This window comes from Natator depressus, chromosome 1 (assembly GCF_965152275.1).
Source record: "Natator depressus isolate rNatDep1 chromosome 1, rNatDep2.hap1, whole genome shotgun sequence".
Taxonomy (NCBI): Eukaryota; Metazoa; Chordata; order Testudines; family Cheloniidae; genus Natator; species Natator depressus.
The window spans coordinates 346,651,292-346,675,414 of NC_134234.1; the positions used below are offsets into that span (position 1 = coordinate 346,651,292).

General features: G+C 52.4%; 1 protein-coding gene across 1 annotated transcript in view; it reads left to right on the forward strand.

The window, feature by feature from the left end:
* The window catches only part of SND1 (staphylococcal nuclease and tudor domain containing 1), a 494,703-nt gene that overhangs the window by 161,980 nt on the left and 308,600 nt on the right, over window positions 1-24,123 (forward strand). Inside the window, exon 11 of the mRNA XM_074942785.1 lies at window positions 373-462. Coding sequence (XP_074798886.1) covers window positions 373-462 — 90 coding nt within the window. The remainder of the gene's footprint in view (window positions 1-372; window positions 463-24,123) is intronic.

Genomic DNA, 24,123 nt, shown 5'->3' on the forward strand with positions numbered 1-24,123 from the left:
CACACACTGCTCTGGAATGCCATCACTTTATTCCATAATTACTCCACTTTGGAAGCGCAGTAATTATTCCAGAATGAAGTGACTTATTCCAGAATCACGTGTCCACATGGGGAGCTTATTCTGGAGTAGCGCTTGCTCAGTAGCTATTCTGGTCAAATTCACTGTGTAGTCAAGCCTTTATGATCCAGAGAAGCCCTGAGGGATGAAATACATGAGAGCCCAAGGGGACAGACTCTCCCCTGTTTTCCGTATTGCTGTCTGGGTGCAATCCCTTCTGCTGCTCAGGGCCTCCTGTGCAGTTCACTGATTGGTTGGCTGCACCTTCACTTTTCACTGCGACCAAGCTTATTTGGGTTTTCTTCTTTGTTGCAGGACAAGAACCGGAAGCTGCGCCCACTCTATGACATTCCATACATGTTTGAAGCTCGGGAGTTCCTGCGGAAGAAGCTCATTGGGAAGAAGGTAAGAGACTGGATCAGGATTTAGAAATTGTTGGAGCAACCTGCAGACCAGCTGGCTAGAGCGGCCATCTTGCTGGACCTCCTGGGCCGAGCAGACTCAGACCAAGGAAAACCCAGTTGTTACTGGAAGAAGTGCTGAAAATACATTTGGTAGCGCTCTCCATTACATTGTACGAAGTTGATGCCTCCGTGAGGTGCCGGGGTGCTGTGCTTCTGGAGCTGCTGTTCCTGGGAATGAGAAGGGAACCCAGCCTGTGGCTGTGGTTCGATTTCACAGAAGCTTTATCCTCCCCTTGTTCTGAGAGAGTCCCAGGGGAAGTTTAGGGAGCAGAATAGAATTTCTGTTCCTCCAGCTGCCTGGCGCTACCGTTGTTGGTGCTTTCCCACTCCAGACACGGCTGCGTGTGCTTAGGGGATGGCGAAGAATCTCAGCCCCATAAGCACTTGGGAGTAAAAGTGCTGGCGAGAGATACGGGAGTGTTTATCCTTTGTTTTAGGGGTAGGAAAAGGGCTTCTTGCCAAAGAAAGGCCCCAGTGCTAAACAGAAGCAAGCAAAGCTCGCTTTGGGCTCTAAGGTTCTTTAAAACGCACAGGTGAAGAGCTAGCCTGCTGTTCCTGCGTGGCTGGCTGCATGCTGTGCAGTATGTTCCTTTCTGTCCTCGGAGTTTTGCTTTCAACCATCTGCTGCAGTGAACACTGAGAGGTCTGGGCTACAGTCCCAGGACACGTCCTTCACATGTCACTGGAGTATACGGGGCTGTGTCAGAGGCCTCCACCCCAGCGACTGAATGGGGCTGGGAAGGTGGAAGCTATCCTGGCTTGGTGTGACAAGATGCATGCCATGTTAATGTTTCATGACTCAGCGTTCAGCCTAGAGATATTGGTTCTATTTTCAGCCCTGCCACTGACCTGCTGCCTGACCTTCGGCAAGTCAGTTCTCTCTGTGCTTCTGTTTTTCCTCCCCTCTCTGCGTTGCCTGTTTAGATGGTAGTCTGCGGGGCAGGGACTGCTCCTTACTGTGTGTGTGCAGGGCCTAGCACAGTGGGGGCCTGATCCCATGTGGGGGCTCCAAGAACCACCACCAGAGGAAAAACTGAATACCTCTACTCTACCTTACCTCTGTCCCTGCGTGGTGTTACGATCCAGTCCTCAGTTGTGTTCGTGCGTACTGTTTCTACAGTACCATGTAACTTCTTCTTCTTCTTCCCCCCCCCCCCCCCCCACCCCGTTCCTTGTTTCCCTGGTTTAGAGCCATTCTGGGGAATGAAGAGTATAATATGCACATGCTCAGGTTGCAGTTTTCAAATGCACATAAAATGGTTAAATAAATCAATTTCCGCCATAGCAAGGCAGCTCATTGAGGACTATTTCCATGCCTAATTGCATCTTTCCATTTCAGAGACTTGTTTATATATAAAAAAAGCTTTGCAGGGTTGTTGTTTTTTTTAAGTGGGGAAAAGTCTGTCGCTTTCCTTCTTCAGGAAATGACTGTAGGGAATAGACCTAAGGACCCCAGTTCTCTAGGCCAATATCAGACTAAAAGGAGGTTTCATTTAGTAACTGGCATTTGGAAAGGGGTGGTGATAGGGTGTTAAAGGGAATTGTCTAGCAAGATTATCTGTTTGTGGCCTCGTTCCTGCTGTCATAAGGGTGCTGACGGCTTGGTACTCTATCAAGCAAAGGAAGACAGTCCCTGCCCCATGGGGTTTTTCAGGCAGGCTCTATGGGCTGTTGTGTAGACAGTCTCCCCTTGATGCAGCACAGTGGGGTTCTTTCACTGGCAGCAGAGCAGATAGAATAACCCTGCACAAGGGGGTTTTGGGGGGGAGAAGGTGTCGCTGGAAGAAATTTGTCCTTTGCTGGGCAGAGCTCCAGCCAAGGTGCCGAGGCATGTAGGGAAGAGATGATGAAAGCAGGCAAAACCTTTTGAATCCATTTCTCCGAGTGCCTGCAGCTCCCTGTTTCAGGGCATAAATACTAAGATGATAAATACTAAGCTCAGCTAATCAAGCTCCAGAGCATTTTAATAATACGTCAATAACACTCCAGTGTGGGCCCTGTGGCTCTGTCTCTTTAATGCCTGCTTTAAAGAGTGATCCCCAGACAGGTGTCTCTGTGAGGGTGGAGGCCTCTCCCTCAGAGCAGCCCTTTTCCTGTTCCAATGTCGTCTGGTTACACCCATGACAGAGTGTGCTGGAGACCCTGGCTGGGCTGCTGTCTCCACAGAGCTCATTAGCAACAAGTGTGCTTATTTTTAATTTAGGCAAATACAGGTTCTTCCGAAAAGTGTTTACATGAAAATGTGATACTTAGGCAGCTCGCGATATACTGAAGCCGTCTTAATTATGTGCTTAAAAGCACCTCAGTCCCTCACTGAGTGGAGCCTGGGGTTTGTTTTGGAAGCAGGTCTGGCAGTGTTTTGGTCCTTGTGTGTGAAGTTAAGGGCTGCAGTTCTGAAACACAAGGCTGGAATTTGGTGGCTCTGTCAGTCTGGAGCTCTGGTTGCAGGATGCACTCTTTGAAAGACTGGGCTGCATCTGATTTAGATGGTGCCAGCCAAAACACATCCTCCTCATGCTTTCAAGGTAGCATTGGATGGATACATTCTTGGACTGTTTCCATGGATCATGTAATGCAGCTGGGCTGCAAGGTGAGGTGGGGGTAGGGTGTTCCCTGAGATCTGTCCTGGCTCAAGTTGCTCTTGAGTTAGTCCTGCTCGTGTTAGACTTACTGCCAGTAATAACTCGGTTGTCCTTTCCAGCTAGGTCAGCCAGATCCTTAAGAACCCCTGTGTTTAGCTCCATACAGGTGCGTTCCATTCCTGCCTGGCCTCTAACTGCTATGGGGAAGCCAGGAAGGCTTGTCTTTCAGATCCCCGTGCACCATGTGGCTTGTGAGCAGAGTGCATGGTGAAGTAAGGCTAGTGCATTAGTGCGAACATTGTGTGTGCCAGTGGGCGTGTCCCTGGGAGTGGCCCCCTGTGCGAGGGGAGTGTGAATGTTACATGATCATCTTGGAGTGAGTAGATCAGGTAGGCGCCGGGGGGGGGGGGGCCCTCAGAGAAGATGAATAAGGGGGATTCTTTAATGTTAATCTCAGCAACCTTTCTACTAGAACTTGTTCCAAAGTTTGCTCCTGGTAGAACTTCTCTGTCCCTGCCCCTAGCTGGCTCTGTCCGAGAGGGTGAAACCCTTCTATATCCTGGGTTGAAACTAATAGGACCTTGATCTGAGCGGACTGTTAGTGTGAGTCTTTAGAATAACTGTGCATCTTTATGGGGCTGGTTACCAGTATTGAGCAGAGCTTAGGCTGGAGGTGGGCTTGGCACTGGGGAGATGATTTGTGTGTAAACATTACTGTACAGTCTCTGGGTTTGCTGAGATGTTTGTTGCTGCGTCTGGTGGCAGGAGCTCCCCAGTAGGACTGCGGTGTTCAGAACGTAGAAATCTGTAATGGGTTGAAATGCCTCCGTGGCCAGTGGTAACAGCGCTTTGTATGGTGGGCTAGATTGTAGTTGATGTTGGGGCACCTAAGGCTATTTGTAATAGGTGCTCTCTTGTAATTAGAAATCAAAATACTTCTACTTAGGCTAGAAATGGCTTCCCACGGAATCAGTTCTCTGCCTCCCGGCGGATCTGATGTCCCCTGAGAATTGCAGTGAACAGGAGCAGTTCTCAGTGCCCCTGCAGCAGGGGTGAGCGTGTGGGCATGCCACTCGCTTATGCTGGAGGTGTCATGCCCAGACCACAGCTCTTTTCCCCATCCGGGTCTCAATGCAGGGACATGTCCCTGTCTCCTTATTGCCTGTGGGATTAGCTAATGGGCAGAGCTGTCTTGGGGCTGCTCCAAAGCCAAAGGTGCTGGTAATCCTCATTGGTCTTCCATGCCTTTAAGTCCCTCCTTTCCTGGTTTAGACACCTTCCTTTCCTGGTTTAGACACTATGTTAAATGTCATGAAGTTTTGCCACTGAGTATCGGATAAATAACCAGCGAGCTAAGTATAGATTCTTGGGCCAGAAGGGACCATTGTGATCATCTCATCTGACCTCCTGTATGACACAGGTCAGAGAATTTCCCCCAAATAATTCCTAGAGCAGATTTTAGAAAAATGTCCAATTTTGATTTTAAAAATTGCCAGTGATGGAAAATCCATCATGGTCCTTGGTAAATCGTTCCCATGGTTAATTACTCACTGTTTATCTCCAGTCTGAATTTGTCTGGCTTCAGCTTTCAGCCATTGGATCATGTTAGAGCTTCCTCTGCTAGATTGGAGTGCCTGGGGCCAAATACTTGTTCCCCAGGTGGGAACTTACAGACTGTGATCAAGTCACCCCATAACTTTCTCTTTGTTAAGCTAAATAGATTGAGCTCCTTAAACTTGTCACTCTCAGGCATGTTTTCCAATCCTTAAGTCATTCTCGTGGCTCTTCTCTGATCCCTCTCCAATTTATCAGCATTCTTCTGGAATTGTGACACCAGAACTGGACACAGGATCCCAGCAGTGCTCTCACTAGTGGCAAATAGAGGTAAAATAACCTCAATGCCACCTTCCCCAGCTCCATGAGCTCAGCCCTGGGGTACTCCATGCTTCCTTTGTGTTGAGCCCTTCCTGCTTTCTTGGCAGTATCTGAAGTCTCTTGTAAAGAGATGCACTTTTTTGCATGTTCACCTTTTAAACAGCGGTCATGTCAAGTCTCTTGCTGGTCTTACTGGGAACCACCCTGAAGGTCTCGGATATGGATTTTTCACTTTTCCTACCTTTTGAGGCTTTAGCCCCCCTCCCTCCCCAAGCTGTGTGGCAGGCATGAAACACAGCCCAGATCTTTAACCAGCCTGAATAGAAATCATTCATCCTTAGGTCTCACTGCCTTGGTATTTGTGCTGACATCAGTTGTCTAGCTCTCCAGTTGTCCAGAGGTGTTCCTCAGGAACAACAGGTTTGGCAGGACCTGTATTTGTAGTGTAAGAATTGAGTAGTAAAACCCTTTTGAAGAGTTGCTGAGAGGCCTCCTTCCTGTATTAATAAAAGGTTGAGACTTTTTCACCTCTGCCGCTCACCTTCACAAATCCCTGGGGGGACTTTCCACCTTCCTCTGCAGCATGGGCCCCGGGTCACTTGCTGGTGTTTGAACTAGAGTAAATGGTGGATTCTCTGTAACTTGAAGTCTTTAAATCAAGATCTGAGGACGTCAGTAACTCAGCCAGAGGTTAGGGGCCTGTTATGGGAGAGGGTGGATGAGGCTTTGTGGCCTGCGATGTGCAGGAGGTCAGATTACATAATCATGATGGTCCCTTCTGGCCTTAAAGTCTGAGTCTAAATCCTCTGCTTTGACCCCAACCCACGGTAACCTGCCCTAGCTGAGCACAGAACCAGTCTCTTCTCCCTGTTCTGGTTTCCTTCTGCTCAGCAGCATGCCCAGGCTGTCCTCTGGCTGTAGCACAGTGACCCCCCTCCTGGGAAAAGTTAAGGCTTTTTCTCCTTCCTCCTCATGGGGCTGGGCCTCAGCGCAGCCTCTGCTGCTGTGGTCCTTCCTCCATAGCTACTGCAGGCACTGCTGCCTCCCAGGATTATGGCTCGGCTCCCACCTCTCTGCCCGTTTGGTCTGTGGTGGCTGCTCCGCTACAGCCAATCCCTCCTCTGCAGAGTTGCACAAGGTTCCTTTCTGGGCCCTTTGAACTGTACTTTTGGGACTGGATTAAGGCTGCAGTGCTGGATCGTGTATCCACTGTGTCTGAGCCAGGTGTTCGGGGGAAGGTGGATTCAGTCTGCGTTGCTACGGGGTCAGGGTGGGAGGAACAAATCGCCCAGCTCCCCTCAGTGATATTTGCTTGCTTCAGAATCCCCGAGTAGGAAAAGCGCAAGAAAGGACAATAAGTAGGGCAGTGTTTCACCCTCCCGAAGTGGCTGTTAAGAAGGCAGTGGCCTACATAAATTAAAGCAAATAGCTATTTGGTTGCAAGTTAAAATGGCCTCCATTTTTAACCCCCCCAATAACCTTGTTGTTACACATTGCCTGGGCCTTGCATTTCATTGCCGCATTCTCCAGCCTTCTCTCTCGGCTTTGCTATTTAGGTAGCCTTGGGAATCTTGTTTCCAATTGCCTTTGATGCTGCATAGTTTGCTTTCTAAATATTTCCTTTGTCAGCTCCACGTTTTTCACTTCAGATTAATTTGATTGAGTTAAGTGATGAAAAAGTCCTCTATGTTAATGATCAAAACAGTCCCTAGAGGTTGGAAATGCATTTTGATTTAAAATGACAGGCTTAGATGAGGCAGCTCGTCCTTGCCTTTACACGGCTCACTGTCGGGATCAATCTTCGCTGCAAATTCCTTCTTTTCTTTTAACATATTAAACCCCCCAAACCCCGATAGTGAATTTAGTGGCTTTTGAAGGCTGTTCCTTTCCAAATGAACTGGAATGAGGTGGGTCAGTATTTAGACTGCTCACTCCTCTTTGCTTTGGGTTGCATAATAATGGCCTCATGGATGGTTGGGCTAATGTAGGGTATTTTCAAGCAAGCTGCCTCTTAGCTGAATATTTCTATCTTCAGTATTTATCCCCCCCTCACTGTAGTATCTGAGCATCTCTCTGTTTTCAGTGTATTTATTCCCCCACATGTGGTGCGGCAGGGCAGGGCTGTTCTCCACATTGCAGGAGAAGGAGCTCAGACACACAAGTGACTTCCATAGGGTCGCATGAGAAAATCTATGGTACAGCAAGGAATTAAATCCAGGTATCCCAAGTCCCAGAGCGCCGCCCTAACCATTGGGCCATCCCTCCTCTCATGACAGCTGGGTAGCAACACATGGAATGAGCTAGCTGCATCACTCTGTCTTGCAACATGCGTTTTCTCCAGGAGGCAGCCCCACCTCCCCAGTGCAGCCGTCTCTTCTTCGAGTGCTTGCTCATGGCCATTCAACTTAGAGGGGTGTGTGCTTGCCACATGCACTGCTGCTGGAAGTTTTTCCCTCAGCAGTGTCTCTAGGAGACCAGGACCAGCTCCAGCACCCCCTGCAGTGGCACTCACATGCCATGGTATATAGGGTGCCACCCGCTCCCCCCACACTCAGTTCCTTCTTGCCGCCACTGTCGGTGCTGGAACTGCTGCAGCTTCAGCTAGCGCTGTTGCTTTCTCATTCGTATGAAGTTCTTAATCCTTGTATTCTAGTGTATAGAGTTTTCTGTTAGTGTTAGTAAATCTCTTAGCTATAGTTAGAGACTTTGTGGGTCCCGAACAGGACTTTGCGTCGGGACGGGGCACGCCCTGGTCCACAGGAGCCCTGTGATCGCAGCAAGAGACCCATGCCCGTCCGTGATCCACACAGCGGCTGTCTGTGTTGCTTGGGCGAAGGGCACGTTAGTGAAAAGTGCAAAATTTGCAAGTCCTTCAAGCCAAGGACTATGAAGGAGCACAATATTCGTTTAAGAGCGATCCTTATGGAGGCTGCCCTCACCCCAGCACCGGAGCAACGCTCCGACTTGGCACTGAGCATCATGACCTCAGTACGCAGTGCCCCACCGGGACCATCCACTGGCCAGCACTGGTCCCCATCAATGGCTCCAACCAAGAAGTCCAAGAAGATGGTGTGAGGTCGGTCTCCAACCTCCCGCAAAGGAAAGGATAAGACTGGGTGCAAGCAAGGTCCCATGCCGGGCAACTCTTCACCCTTGTCGGGATGTCGGGCCCAAGCTCTGGTGGAGCCCAGCCCATTCTCCACCGGCCACCTTGGATAGCGGCAGAGGCCTCCACCAGCTCCGGGTACTGTCCACACCAGAGGCCCTGCAGGCGGCACAAGAGATTATGTCCCACGCAGTGCCACCCACACTGGCTTCTGCGGTTCACCAGTCACGGGGTAAACCCGCATTCGAACTGTCTCGGTCCCCACCTCAGCGGCACTGTTCACCGTCGCAGGGGATGTTCCGCCAGTGCTCGCCCTCCCGTACCCGCCACGCCTCTGACCATGAAAGGCAGGCGCAGCGCAGCCCCCTTCGGTGCCCGGACCTTGGGCCCTGGCAGAGAGGCTTGAGGCACAGCTCGCCAGCCACCGGGCGCAGATCTTTGTAGGCACTCGCCCCCCGGCAGGAGTACTGGTCCTGGCACCTGGTATCTCCGAGACCATGGTACTGCTGCAGGGACCATCGAGGGATGGACTCCACCATTCCTTGGACAGTCACCGATCCCCTAGGAGGGAATCACTGTGGGGGGACACTTCCCGGCACCAGGCCCGTTCCAACTTCTGGTCCCACTTCTCATCGCGGTACCGTTTGTCAAGCACTAGATGTAGATCACCGGCTCCAAGCTGTCATGGATCTGTCGAGCTCCATCGGTCCCCAAGACCCCACTCGAGATCAGACTCTAGGCAGAGTGACTGGCACTGGTTGGGGCAGAGCCACCGTTCCAGTTTGTCCTGGTTGCCTGGGAGCGATCACTCAGGATCCAGGTGTGGTTCGGAGTGAGGTTCCCTGATGGTGGGACAGGCTTTGGTACCAGCAGTACCGATTACATTGTCGGCACTGAAACCGGCCCCATGGTTCACCCAGCCCTCCCAGGCTGCCTGCTCGGTGTCAGGAGCCTCGGAGAGACCAGCTGCTGCACTCTCCCGCCCGCTTCCAGTGCATAAAGCCTCCAGCGCGAGGACCCAGCAGGTCCAACAGGGAGCAGGGGAGCAAGCCTCTGGGCCACCTGTGGTTGTGGAGGACCCTACGGCACCGGCATCTTCCTTGTCATTGCCAGACGAGGCTATAACGGGGCCCCCTCCCCTGGTTCTTCCGGATGATGCTAAAGTGCACCAGGAACTACTGAAGAGGGTCACAGACAACCCGGGCCTTCAGGTGGAGCAGCTAGAGGAGCCCTCGGACTCTCTTCGATGTCCTCTGCTCCAGGGCATCGGCCAGGGTGGCTCTGCCCCTTCATGAAGGGGTCTCAAAGGTCACCAATGCCCTGTGGCAACTCCCTGCCACCCATCTCCAAGAGGGCTGAACGCAAATACTTTGTGCCATCCAAAGGCCACGAGTACCTGTACACCCACCCTGCTCCCAACTCCCTAGCGGTAGAAGCAGTTAACCACAGGGAGTGACAGGGTTGACCTGGGGCTACCCCTAAGAACAAAAAATCTCCAAGAGACTAGACTTGTTTGGGTGTAAACTTTTTTCGTCCTCTAGTCTTCAGCTGAGGGTGGCCAACCATCAGGCCCTCCTGGGGCGCTATGACTTTAACATGTGGCAAGCCATGGCCAAGTTTGAGAGCTCCCTTCCTGAGGCTTCTAGGAAGGAGTTCCGGGCAATCATGGAGGAGGGCACGCCTGCTGCCAGGGCGACGCTCCACCCCTCTTCAGGGACCCTTCTCATGAGAGCCTCCTTGTGCAGGAGGTAGAGGGGTTATTGCAGCTAAGTGCGGTGGAGGTCGTTCCTCCAGAGTACAGGAACAAAGGGTTCTATTCCCGTTACTTTTTAATCCCAAAGGTGGTCTGCGACCTATCGTGGACCTGCGAGACTTGAAGTGCTTCCTAGCGAAGCTGAAGTTCCGCATGGTCTCCCTGGCCTCCATCATCCCCTCCCTGGATCTGGGAGACTGGTACGCCACCCTCGATCTAAAGGATGCGTAATTCCACATCGCCATCTTCGAGGGACACAGACACTTCCTCCGGTTTATGGTAGCTCCCAACCACTATCAGTTTGTGGTCCTCCAGTTTTGGTCTAGCAATAGTGCCACAGGTATTTACCAAGTGTATGTTGGTGGGGGCTGCTTACCTCAGCCGTTGCAGTGTCCAGATCTACCTGTACCTCGATGACTGGCTAGTCAGGGGCAGCGCCAGGTCCAAAGGGATGTCACGATGCTGTTAGCCACCTGCCGTCACCTTAGCCTGTTGGTAAACGACAAAAAATCCATGTTGGTTCCAGTACAGAGGATAGAGTTCATCGGAGCGGGGTTTAACTCAACCTGCGCCAGGGCGTTCCTGCCACTGGAGAGGTTCAGGGCATTAGCGGACCTCATCGCGGAGGTCTCCGCGTTTCCCCTGACCATGGCCAGGGTGTGCCTACGCCTCCTAGGTCATACGGCAGTGTGTACATATGTGGTGTTCCATATCAGGCTCCGGATGCGACCCCTGCAGCAATGGGTGGAGACAGTTTACTCCCGGTCCAGGGACCACCTGGAAAAAGTTGTTACCATTCCTGCGACGATACCTTACTGTGATGGTGGACCGACCCCGGGAAAGTCCTGGAAGGAGTTCCCTTCATTAGCACTCCTCACTCAGTCGAGTTGGTTTTGGACGGCTCGGACCTTGGATGAGGGGTGCACCTCTGCACTCTCCAGACTCAGGGTATGTGGTGCACAGAGTATGCGCGGTCTTCCTACCTCGCCTGTTGGGCAGAGTGGACAGAGTCTTGACAGACGACACAGCCTCAATGTTCTACATCAACAGACAAGGTGGACCGCGATCCTCGGCCCTCTGCCAAAACTCACTCTGTCTCTGGGACTTCTGCATTGACCATGGAATCCACCTAGAAGCGTGTCACCTTCCGGGTGCCAGGAACAACTTAGCAGATCACCTAAGCAGGGACTTTTTTCCTCTCACCACGAGTGGGTGCTCCATCTGGAGGTAGCCGGCATGATCCCCCAGAGGTGGGGAACTCCCCAAGTGGATTTGTTTGCCACCAGGCAGAAGAGGAGGTGCCACAGGTTTTGCTCCAGACAGGGACTGAATAAGGGCTCCCTCTCTGATGCCTTCCTCCTGCCGTGGGCAGGAAGCCTGATGTAAATGTTCCCTCTGATTCTGCTCATCAGCAAAGTCCTAGCAAAAATAAGAGAGACAAGGCTCAGGTTATCATTGCCCTGGTGTGGCCTCGCCAGCGCTGGTTCGGAATGCTGTCGAGCCCAGCAGCAATCCCTCTGTGGCCCTTGCCGAACCGACTGGACCTGCTGTCACAGGATCACGGTTGACTCTTGCGCCCCAGCCTTGCATCCCTTCACCTCAGGGCGTGGATGTTGTGTGGCTGAACCCTGAGGAACGGGCCTGTTCGGAAGGGGTCCGGAAGGTCCTCCGCGAGAGTAGAAAGCCCTCGACTAGGCAGACTTACCTGGCAAAGTAGACGAGGTTCTCCAGCTGGGCGGCCGAACGGGCATCTCCCCTTCGCATTCTTCAGTGCAGTCAATCTTAGACTACCTGCTTCATTTGCAGAACCAGGGCCTGGTGCACTCCTCTATCAGGGTCCATCTGGAGTCCATTTCTGCCTTTCATCCGCCAGTCTGGGACAGACTGTGTTCTCCCATGACATGACGGTCGGGTTCCTTAGTGGCCGCGAGAGACTCTTTCCTCAAGTCTGGTCGCCGGCCCCTCAGTGGGATCTCAACTTGGTTCTGTCCAGGCTCATGGGCCCGCCCTTTGAGCCTTTGGCCTCGTGTTCCCTCTCTCGCCTATTGTGGAAGGTAGCTTTCCTGGTGATGGTGACATCGGCAAGGCAAATCTCCGAGCTGCGAGCCCTGACCTCAGAACCACTGTACAAGGTCCAGCTCCGGCCCCACCCAGCTTTCCTTCCAGTCTTCTGCCCTAAGTTTCATGAGACTAGTGAAGAGAGGCGCCTTCATGCTTTGGACATAAGAAGGGCTCTGGCTTTCTACCTAGATCGGACAAAGCCTTCTGTAAGTTGACTCAGCTTTTCATCTCTACAGCTGATAGCATGAGGGGCCTCCCGGTGTCCACGCAGAGGATTTCTAATTGGATCACCTCTTGCATTTGGACCTGCTATGTGGCGGTGAAGGGACTCCCACCAACTATTGTCCGAGCCCACTCGACCAGAGTGCAGGCATCTTCGGCAGCCTTTCTGGCACACTTCTCAATCCAGGACATCGGTCGAGCTATGACATGGTCCTTGGTGCACACGTTCACAACCCACTACGCCATCACTCAGCAGGCCAGGGAAGGCGCTGGGTTCGGCAGAGCTGTGTTACAATCTACATGTCCGTGAACTTCTACCCACCTCTGAGGGGTACTGCTTAGGAGTCACCTAAGTTGAATAGACATGAGCAAGCAGTTGAAGAAGAAAAGACAGTTATCTTTTTCTGTAACTGGTGGTGTTCGAGATGTGTTGCTCATGTCCATTCCACAACCTGCCCTCCTTCCCCACTGTCGGAGTCTCCGGCAAGAAGGAACTGAGGGTGGCGGGAGCCAGCGGTGCCCTATATACCTTGGCATGTGTACATCACTCCAGGGGGTGCCAGAGCTGGTTCCCTACAGATACTGCTGAGGGAAAAACTTCTGGCACCGGTGCATGTGGTGAGCATGCATACCTAAGTTGAATGGACATGTGCAACACATCATGAAGAACATGAGTTAAAGATAACTGTCTTTTCTCATGGGGTTTGTAATGCCCTGAAGGCTCCCGAAGTCCTGCATGGATCTCACCAGCCAGGAGTTGAGGGGGTCAGTCACTTGGGAGGGTGTCCCCCACCCCCAGAGGAGAGAGCGGTTAGCACAGATGGCTTCTGCACAGCACTGGGGAGGCCTCTGGCCTGCCTTGGCTGGGCTCCATGCGCGTCACCAGGAGACGGTCCTGGGCTGTCTAAGGTGAGCCAGCAGCTGGATGTGGCAGACAGGCACGCAGCGGTGCTGAGATGATCATGATGAGCAGCGGTCACAGCACACCAGCTGCTGAGCCCTGCTACCGCAGCTCTGGGGATGTGACTGGCCACTGCTGCAGGGGCAGTGTCTGGAGCCTCTGTGTGTGCTAGGGAGTGAGGTCAGTGGTTTGGGAGGAAGTGCTGCAAGTGTCAAGCCAGTGTTGAATCTGGCATCCCAGCCTGGTGCTAGCAGCTGAAAAAAACCAGGGGCTAGATAGCATGTGGCAGTTGAAGTTCCCATGGGACAGTCTGACCGGCCAGATGCCAGTCCTAGCGATTGCGTTGCACCTCGCTAAGCGTTTTGTGGCTTGTCGGCTAGCCTCGTGCCTCCCTCCCCTCCCTGTCGGTAGTGTGGTGCTGCAGGAGCAAAAGGCTGCTCCGTGGCACCCCAGAGGTAGCTGTGTCTTGGTGCCGTGGAAGTGATCCCCCTCTTTCAGGTGCTTTCAGGTGAGGGGTGTACGGAACGGAGGACCTGTGTGTCTGCCAAAGGAGCAGGATGGCTGAATGAGCGTCTGGGCCCCTGGACCGGAAGGGGCCAGTCTCTGGAGCTGGGCATGTTCTGTCCCTCCCGTCTGTCTCGCGGAAGTGGACACAGACTGGGGTGGTTGTCGTGTCTTCCTTTGGAAATGGCACCCACGCTGGCCTGCCCTGGCCAGAAGGGCTGGCGTGGGGGGGAGCTACCCCAAGACCCTGACTGGCTGTGGGGTTTGTGAGCAGGTTAAGCTAGTTCCCCGTGTCTCTCTGGACCAGTAGGGCTCAGTTCATTTGTTGGGGGGGTCCTTCTATGATTTCCGTCCCCCATCTCTGTTTGGAGCCATGCTCCTCGAAGGGGTGGTGCTGGAGTGGGCCCAATCTCCTGCCACAGCCCTGGCCTTGCTGTACCCTGCCCTGCTGGAAGGTGGAGATTGCTGTGAGCTCGCTCTCTCCCCCCCTGTGGGAGTGTGGGGCAAGGCCCTTGCCCACCTGTTCAGACCCATGTCCCTCCGAGCCGCCTCCCATCTGGTGGCTGTGCTGGAGCAGGGCTGAGCACAGCGAGTGGGAGCTGTTACCTCCATGCAGTATGGATGCTCCGTATGCTCCCTGCTTATCCAGACCCGTGGCTTACAGTCTTTGCAGCAGCCTCCTCCCCCTTGCCAGGCTGAGCAGGACCCTGGTGGTTTGGGAGGGGGCAGGCAGCTCTGTGTAACATCCACCTCAGTGAGTGTTAGTGCCAGTGTAGGGAGGAAAACGGGTCTCAAGGAAAACGATGCATTAGGTGACCTTGATCCAATAGACTCTGTGCCCTTCCCTCCTAGGGTGAGGCTGGATAATGGGCTGCTCCCACTCTGAGCAGCACTGAGCCGTTCTGACACTTTCGTTGCTGGGAAGGAATTGGCAGGGCTTCCCAACATGACATATCCCAGGAGAGATGGCTCCTGGCAGCAGCTCCAGATGAATGTGACCATTCCATTCAAGATTGATGAATAGAATATTAGGAATAATTAGGCCAGGCTCTGCATTCGGTATTGCCGTTTATATTTCATCAGCAGACTCTTTACTTGCACGTTCCAAGTGAGCCTGCCTGGTTCTGCAGCTCGGGACGAGAATTTCCTTACCTTGCATTGCTCTCACCCCAGAGGAGTTGATGCACCATGTCTCACATGCGGGGTGAGCTTGCAGGAGTGGATATTCCCCCTGCTTCCTTGCAGCCATGTCTGTTAAGCAAGGTTCTTGGTTAATGCTGGATGGGAGACCTCCAAGGAAAACTGCACCCGCTGGCCTTGATTCAGTACGTTTTGCTCTTTCCTCTCCGAAGTGGATGCTGGGCCAGTACACCAGCACGGCACCAGGGGGCACTGTGCTGCAGGAATTGCAGACTTTGAAAACCAAGCTCTGACCCTGTGCCGTGATTAAAGCGCAGGTGACTGGTTCTGTGGGAATCGGTGTTTAATTCTGATGTCCTGGCTGAGTTCCCAGTGGGGTAATTATGCTGTGGGTACCTTAAGTCCCCCTTAGAGCTGCTTCTGGTAATGTGATTCTTTACTGTCTGGCCTACATCTTTGTATGGTGTTACTGGTTGCTGTTACAAAGCTGCAGATTCCCCGTGCAGAGGTGGCTGCGTTTCGTGGGTGCCTGAGGAGTGACTCTTGTGTCGGTATACGATGGCTTGTAAAGCCCTACGGGTGAAATGTGGTCGTAATGTCGGGGTTTATTTATTTTTCTCCACAGTCTCTTAGCTGGCACTAAAGCTCTTTCAAATGATGTACAAGCCTACCTAGTGAGTGGCTCTGTAAAGTGAACTTATGGTGTCCCGCTGCGTTGTCCACCTGGATCCGTTTCATTCTGGGTGTCACCTGCTTCCCAAGCTGAACTCCTGACCTCCCCTCCCATCCCCTCTGCCAGCCCCCCTCCTCCATCATGCTAACACCTTCCTTCTTCCTGTGACCTTGGTCATCTTTTCCTCCTCCCCTTCCCATGCCTAGGCTGTAACTAGAATTCAGTTGCTCTTTCAGCCACAGCGGGTGCTATAATTCAGCCCTTCTTATTCCTGACTGGCAGGTCACTAATTCAAGGCCTGCTCTCTGCTCCCCATTCCTGTTCACCACTGGTCTGATGCTAACCTTGCCCTTCCTCAGTCCTGCCGAAGTGCATGTGCCAGAGTCATAGAATCATGGAATATCAGGGTTGGAAGGGACCTCAGGAGGTCATCTAGTCCAACCCCCTGCTCAAAGCAGGACCAAACCCCAACTAAATCACCCCAGCCAGGGCTTTGTCAAGCCAGTCCCCTTTCTCGCTTGGCCTTCCAGCCATGCCACCCCATTCTCAGTCACTTGGTTGGCTCCTCATTGCACTACTCACCCAGTTAGCCTAAACGTACGGGGCCGTGGCAGCAGTGCAGCACTTTGATAAGATGCTCTGTGCCGATGGGAGAGCAGCTCGCTCAGGGGTGTGGATCTTTTACTCGCTTGGGCGACGGAGTTATACTGATATAAGTTCCTAGTGTAGACCAAGCCTGTCTCTTGGCTTCTAGGCTCTCCCTGGTGCTCCTACAGCTCCTGTCTCTGTCCAGGTCGCATTTCATGCCCTCCTGGCTCCCTTCTCTGACCAGAACCAAAAATGCATCTCCTCTCCTGACAGTTCTCTGCACTTTCATGGATCCAGGGACCAGCCGTACAAACTGATGATAAAAACAATCTCTGCTCCAGGAGCTTACAACCTGCCTCTCTAGTGGCTGGGCCGTAGAGGGTGATAACCTACTACTGCTTGCCAGCCAGTGGAGTTCTTCCTTTAGCTTCGGTGGTAGAGGTCTGGGCAACTGTGGAGCTGAAGTTGTAGGTTCAGATTCTTCTGATGACCTGTGGTGAGGACTGTTGTTAAAAAATGGAATCAACATGACATGGGTGCCAGTCCTCTGATCGCTTTGTCTGTTGTCCCTTTGTGCCATCATCCTGATTCGTCGCTGCAGATGACAAGCTGTTTGGAACAGGGAATGCTGCGCTGTTGCTTTGGAAAGCACAGAGCATGTTCTGAGTGCTGCTGCAATGCAATCGGGAGCTGTGACAGCCCTCCAGCGCAGCCAGAGATTTCCTGGGTCTTGGGCAAACAGATAAGCAAGTGATCAGACAATCAGTCAGCATCTTGATGGGTTTCTGTGCTGACAGTATTATCTGGGTGTGCCTCAGCCATGGGTGCTGGCTAACCAGCGCTGGTGGCTTTCCTTTGCGGTGGGGGGTACAGGCTGTCTTTACACAGACCATTGGAAATACCCTCCCAAGAATGGTGACTAACGCTGGTTACTCTTGTGCTGACCTAAACACTGCTTTCACTTCAACCCCCTCCCCACCCCCCATTAAATTAAAATCTAAAAATTCAAACCTGAAAACCCTACCCCAAGGAGAGTCTCCCTTCAAAGCGGGAGAGTTGCCTGAGATGCCACAAAGTCCAGTAGGGACTTCATTATTGCTATTTATTTTCTGTGGAAGGCACTCAGATACTGTGGTGATGGGCTGCAGAGTAGAACCCTAAAACAGGTGAAATTGGGTAGGCGGCTTATTGTGCAGCATTTACTGTGTGGATGTGCGATCAGCTGCCATGTCTAGTCTCGGAGGGGGCTGCATTTCCTTGGCAGGGGAAATGATTTCTCTGTGTGCTGTGTAATTACAGATGAGATGTCTGTCATACTTACAGGCCTTTCTTCCCCGTAGTATCCGAGCACCCTGCAATCTGTAACATACATACCCTTGGCAGCCCTGTGAGGCAGGACAGTGCTGTTATCCCCATGTACAGATGAGGAACCGAGGCGCAGAAGGTCTGTCTACACAGCAAAGAGAGCCCTGTGGCTGGCCTGTGCCAGCGGACTCGGGCTCACAGGGCTCAGGCTGTGGGACTGTTGTATTGCGGGGTAAACTTCCAGGCTTGGGTTGGAGCCCGGGCTCTGGAACTGTCCCACTTCACAGGTCCTAGAATCCAGGCTCCAGTCTGAGCCCAGATGTTTCCGCAGCAGTAAAACAGCCCTGCAAGCCTGACTGCTGGCCCAGGCCAGCCGTGGGTGCCTAGCTGCTGTGTAGACATACCCAGAGAGGCCAGCAGTGACTTGTCCAGGGTTACGAAAGGAGTCAGTGGTGGAGCAGGAATTGAATCCAGGTCTCCTGAGTCCCAGACCGTTGTCCTAACTGTGCGGCCATCCCTTTTCTCGTGACCAGCTAGTTGTGTGGGTCATCACTTGAGACGTGTCAGGTCACTTGGCCTGACCAGTGTGGAAGAAACACAAGGAATGAGCCAACTGGAGCATTTTGACATGCAGCCTGGGTTTTTTTCTGTGAGGCAGCCACCACCGAGCGTTCATTTTCTAGCCCCCTCCTGTGTGTTCTCTGCTAACACTGGATAGTGAATTAAGCTATTGCCAGTGGGTCCCCAACCTGGCCCCCGAACACTGCCCTTTAAGTCCCTTCCTATCCCACCCCCTTCCCGTGCAGCAACAGAGGAGTGTCCCTGACTGTAATGCTGTCAGTGGGTTGTATCTGTCAGTCTAGCCTGCTTGCTCACCGCTCTGCATTGGGAATGAGCCGACCTAAATTCTCTGCTGTCTCCCGCGCCCCTCCTTCCTGAAAGCACCAGGCAGCCCCACGAAGGGTACTGCTTAAACGCTGCTTTAGCTCTGGGATTTATCAGGCTGGCGGGGAGCAAATTAATATTTCTCTGTTTGAAACCTCTGTGATTATTTCTTTAAACACTAAATGAGGGCAGGATGGTGGCTGTGTTTTTGCTCCCCTTCTTCCCCCCCTCCCCCCCACGTTTGGAGATGGATCACCCCACCCCCACCAGCACCACATAGCTGAAATGAATTGGAACTAAATCCATCAGTGTCTTGCTACTATTTACTGCTCTTTCAGTATATGGAACTCCTTGTTAAACCGCAGCTTGCTGCTAATGCAGCTCCTCTTAGGTGCCTCTTCCTTCCCTGGCATTGATGCATGGTGGGGCCTGGGAAAGAAACTTCTAGCGGAGCAGGTAAAGTGCTTAGTTCTGGGCGTGGGCTGCCTTCTAGGCTAGGGAAAGAGGCACCCTTGTGAAATGAGTTTCATTTGGTGTCAGCCCATATTTTTTCAAATTTGACTAGCACCTAGCAATCGAGGGCTTCCTTATGCAAGGCGCTGGATTGTGCTGAAAAATTTATAATCCAAGCAGATGAGACAAAGGTTAGAGAGAGAAGAAATTCCACAGGTGGAGACTGAGGTCTGGACTTCCCAAGGTCCCACAGGGAGTGTGGTAGGGCTGGGAATTGAACCAGATCTCCTGAGTCCCAGCCTAGTGCTTTAACCACAAGTCCACATTCTTCCTTTCAAAGGAGAAGATGTCCCTGATGTGACATGGACGTGCAGCCCTCTGATCTGGAGTCAGATCTGGAGTCCTGTTGTGCCAACTCCTGGCTGGATGTGTTTCCTGGGAAAACCACCAGAAAGGTTTTGGATTAATTTAGATTGTAAACTTCTTGGGGCAGGGCCCGTCTCTTTGCATGGTTTTGTGCAGCTCCTGACACATGGGGCCCTGTTCCTGACTAGGACCATTGGGTATTCCTGCAAGGCAAAGATTGAATCCGAATAGTAAAACTGGATCCCATTTATTGGTGTGGAGGCCTCTGTGTGGTGACTGGTAGGGCAGTGCCTTAGCAGGTGTCTCCACCAGTTTGAGATCTAGGGATCTATCGTGAGTACTTACCTGGCCCCCAGCACTGTAGGAATCACAGAATATCAGGGTTGGATGGGATCTCAGGAGGTCATCTAGCCAACCCCCTGCTCAAAGCCGGACCAACCCCAACTAAATCAGCCCAGCCAGGGCTTTGTCAAGCCTGACCTTAAAAACTTCTAAGGAAGGAGATTCCACCACCTCCTTAGGGAACGCATTCTAGTGTTTCACCACCCTCCTAGTGGAAAAGTTTTTCCTAATATCCAACCGAAACCTCCCCCACTGCAACTTGAGACCATTACTCCTCGTTCTGCCATCTGCTACCACTGAGAACAGTCTAGATCCATCCTCTTTGGAACCCCCTTTCAGGTAGTTGAAAGCAGCTATCAAATCCCCCCTCATTCTTCTCTTCCGCAGACTAAACAATCCCACTTCCTTCAGCCTCTCCTCATAAGTCATGTGTTCCAGTCCCCTAACATTTTTGTTGCCCTCCGCTGGACTCTTTCCAATTTTTCCACATCCTTCTTGTAGTGTGGGGCCCAAAACTGGACACAGTACTCCAGATGAGGCCTCACCAATGTCGAAAAGAGGGGAACGATCACGTCCCTCGATCTGCTGGCAATGCCCCTACTTATACATCCCCAAATGCCATTGGCCTTCTTGGCAACAAGGGCACACTGCTGACTCATATCCAGCTTCTCGTCCACTGTAACCCCTAGGTCCTTTCTGCAGAACTGCCTCAGAGCCATTCGGTCCCTAGTCTGTAGCGGTGCTTGGGATTCTTCCGTCCTAAGTGCAGGACTCTGCACTTGTCCTTGTTGAACCTCATCAGAGTTCTTTTGGCCCAATCCTCTAATTGGTCTAGGGTCCTCTGTATCCTCTGAACTGAGCCCTTCAACATCTTTATGGTATTTATCGTCACAGCCCCTCCTGTGAGGCTGGGAAGTGCTATTTCTATCCCTCCCCTGCCCCCTTCCCCTCCCGGGTACAGATGGGGAAACTGAGGCATGAGTAAGTGACTTGCCCAAGGACACTGGGAATCAGTGACAGATCAGGGACTTGAGCTGAAGTCTCAAGTCCCTGGCGAGTGCCCTACCCTCTGGGCCATCCTTCCTCTCATGGAACAGAGCTGCAGTGGTTCAAAGCCCAGTGCTGTTGGTAAGCAGCGTTCCCGGAGTTTGCCAGGCAACATTGGGCTGAGGACAGTGTGGTTTATCACCGTGGAGTGACAACCCCCCTCCCCCCAGTGCCAAGCTAGCGGCAGTGCCAATGGATGCAGAAGCCTTCTCTGTCTCTCCAAGGAGAGCCACCCTGAGGTAGGGTCTGTAGAAGGGGGATACAACAAATCACTCAGTCCTCTCCTTTATCCCTCCAAAAATGCTTCCAGTTGCTGTTGCTCTGCAAGAGAAGCTCAAAGGGACAGCGGGAAAAGCTTTAGTGCTGCCTTTGAACCCTGAACCCCCCCCCCCCCCCGACACCTGTGTGGCTGGGGCCCTAGTGCCAGAGAACCAAACCAACCTCTTCGGAGACAGCGGGATCCTGGCTAGATGGCAATACCACGGAGGAGGATCAGCCTCTCCAGGCTGCCGCCACCTCTTGTACTGTGTCCATCACCCAGATATCTGGGTGTCTCCCGGTCTCTGGAGAGCCGCCCCCAGCGTGGCCTCCTGGGAAGGGAAGGTGTGCGTCCATGTGCTACAAGAAGGAGCTGGTCTCTGAGCAGAGCTTTTCCTCTGTAAGTCGTTGTGCAGTTTGCTCCTCTGTGTGGCATGTTCTTCCTAAGAGAATGCCCGGCCTTACTCTCCCTGCTGGGTGAGATGCAGAATGGAGCATGCGGATGAGCCAGGCTATGATGTGCGCTGCCCCGGGGTGGGATAATCAACAACACGTGCTGACCCGGGGGGAAGGGCTGCCTTGTGGGGCTCTCTAGGACATGTGCTGACCCGGGGGGAAGGGCTGCCCCATGGGGTTATCTTTTGTTCAGGGGGTTGTGTTGGGGGTGGTTGAAAGCTAGAAGCAGCCGTTTGTCCAGTATAAAATACGGCGAGGAGTTGGTGGCTAGAGGAAGGGGACTCATCTGACTTGGTCAGGGCCCCTCAGGGACTTGTTCTCTCTGAACAGCAGCAGGACAGACTCCTCTCCGAGACTGACTGCTCTTGTCTCAGCTCTGGCTCTTCTCAGAAGTGGCATTTCCATAACCTTCCCTTGCTCTGCACTTGCTCAGCTGCCTGCCACACGAGTCCGTACCTCCCTGTTCTGTGTCTGCTGACTAGCAAGCATTGATTCTCCCCCACCCTCTCTCAGGGCCTTGTGCATTGGAAGATTGCCACTTTTCTCCAGTTTGGGTACAAATGGGTCCCTTCACTTTTCTGCATGGGCCCTTCTTCCTGGGTCGGATTATTCATCACTGTAACAAGTTTCCTCTGAAATGCATTTCGGTCTAAGCACTGCATTCTTCCTGCCAGCATGGGATAATTCCTGTGAGCACTGCATTCGATCCTGTGCTTGCTATGGCCCGATATTGTATCTGTCTGAGTGTCACATCTTGTTCCTCCTCCATGGGATTGCTGGCTAGCCAGGACCCCTCCTTCTCCGGCTTGAGGTCTGACAGTAATCCAAGCCAGGTACCTGTGTACAGATGGTTCGATGGACAAGGCATTGGCCTGGGATTTGGGAGATCGGGGTTCATTTGCCATCTGTGCCACAGGCTTCCTGTTCGACTCCTAGATTTAAGGTTGGAAGGGTGATCTAGTCTGACCTCCTGCATAGTACAGGCCTTGGGGACATCACCCAGGGGCTCCTGCATCAAGCCCATTGCTTCCGGTTAAGCTAGAGCAGATCTTCAGAAAGAGTCGCTCCGTCTTGGTTGAAATGGTGGGGAGGGATAGCTCAGTGGTTTTGAGCGTTAGCCTCCTAAACCCAGGGTTGTAAGTTCAATCCTTGAGGGGGCCACTTAGGGGCCTGGGGCAAAAATTGGGGATCAGCCCTGCTTTGAGCAGGGGGTTGGACTAGATGACCACCTGAGGTCCGTTCCAGCTCTCATATTCTATGAAATGGGCTGCCCCCTGAAGCTCTGCAGGTTTGGATGCACTTCTCTGCCTCTCTCCTCTTCTGTGGGCTGCCTCTCTTCCTCACTTGCTTTCCCAGCTCAGTTTGGCTGCACGCGTGGCTGCAGCCTTGATTGTTCCAAGCGCGCCTCTCTCCAGTCCCTGCGCCTGCCTCCCAGGGCCCATGGGTCAGATGTTCCAATGATCAGTTACCAGCAGTGGGCTGTATTTTTAGTCTGACTTTGGGTCAGTCACTGAATCTCTCTGGGGCTCAGTTCTGGCTATTACCCCTTTTCTCATCTATTTAGAAGGTGAATTCCATGGGACAGAGATTGTGTGTGTAGTGCTCAGCAGAGAGATGCTCGGATCGCAGTTGGAGGCCTCTAGGACAGTGCTACCGTAATACTAATTAACAGCCAGCTCCCTCCCTGATCCGTGCACAAAATCCATTTTCAGATGCAACTCCAAACTGCTGAAGCATTAAAGGAGAAGATTAAAAAATATTGCCCTGGAAGTGGTTTTGTTTCCTGTACTCTCGGTGCCTGTGCTGGTCTGTTTGCTTTTGTGTTTTGTAGAATACTTATGTTAGGAATAGATCTGGGCTGCTGCTAACCACATACGAATCCCCAGTGCCCTCAAGATAGATAGCGGATGATATATTTTCTGTCTTGTCCTTTCATCAAAGCGGCATGAAGTTTTATGAAGCTCTGATTTTTATGGAGCGTTGGCTCTCCCTTAAACAGACCTCATTGTTTTTCTTGACTGTCTTGGCAGCCTCTGCCATGCCTGATTGGGCCGTCAGTCCATTAAGTCCATATCCTATCTCAGGCAATAGCTGCATACCCCATATTTGAAGGAAGGCATCCTACGGTACCCCTGGCCAGTCGAGCAATGGAGGGAACTATAGCAACCACCCGATACTCCAAGGCAGGAGCCAGGGATGCCTGGTGTGGGATTAGTAACTGCAGAGCATAGCTCCAAAGGCCTGATGGGACCATTGGGACCATCTGGTCTGACTTCTGTATAACACAAGCCAGAGAATTGCCCCACAATAATTCCTGGAGCATAAATGATGTTCTGGGTCACATGGACAGTGCTTGGTCCAGGATGATGGGGGCTGTCCACGTGGGTGATGGGAAAAGGTATTTGAGTCGCAGGCACCCTGCCCTTTCTGCATGGTGAAGTGGAGCTGGGTTCCAGCCAGACCTCTTAAACATAAAAAAGAAGCTTACAAGAAGTGGAAGGTTGGACATATGACCAGGGAAGAGTATAAAAATATTGCTCGGGCATGTAGGAAAGATATCAGGAGGGCCAAATCGCACCTGGAGCTGCAGCTAGCAAGAGATGTCAAGAGTAACAAGAAGGGTTTCTTCAGGTATGTTGGCAACAAGAAGAAAGCCAAGGAAAGTGTGGGCCCCTTACTGAATGAGGGAGGCAACCTAGTGACAGAGGATGTGGAAAAAGCTAATGTACTCAATGCTTTTTTTGCCTCTGTTTTCACTAACAAGGTCAGCTCCCAGACTGCTGCGCTGGGCATCACAGAATGGGGAAGAGATGGCCAGCCCTCTGTGGAGATAGAGGTGGTTAGGGACTATTTAGAAAAGCTGGACGTGCACAAGTCCATGGGGCCGGACGAGTTACATCCGAGAGTGCTGAAGGAATTGGCGGCTGTGATTGCAGAGCCCTTGGCCATTTTCTTTGAAAACTCGTGGCGAACGGGGGAAGTCCCGGATGACTGGAAAAAGGCTAATGTAGTGCCAATCTTTAAAAAAGGGAAGAAGGAGGATCCTGGGAACTACAGGCCAGTCAGCCTCACCTCAGTCCCTGGA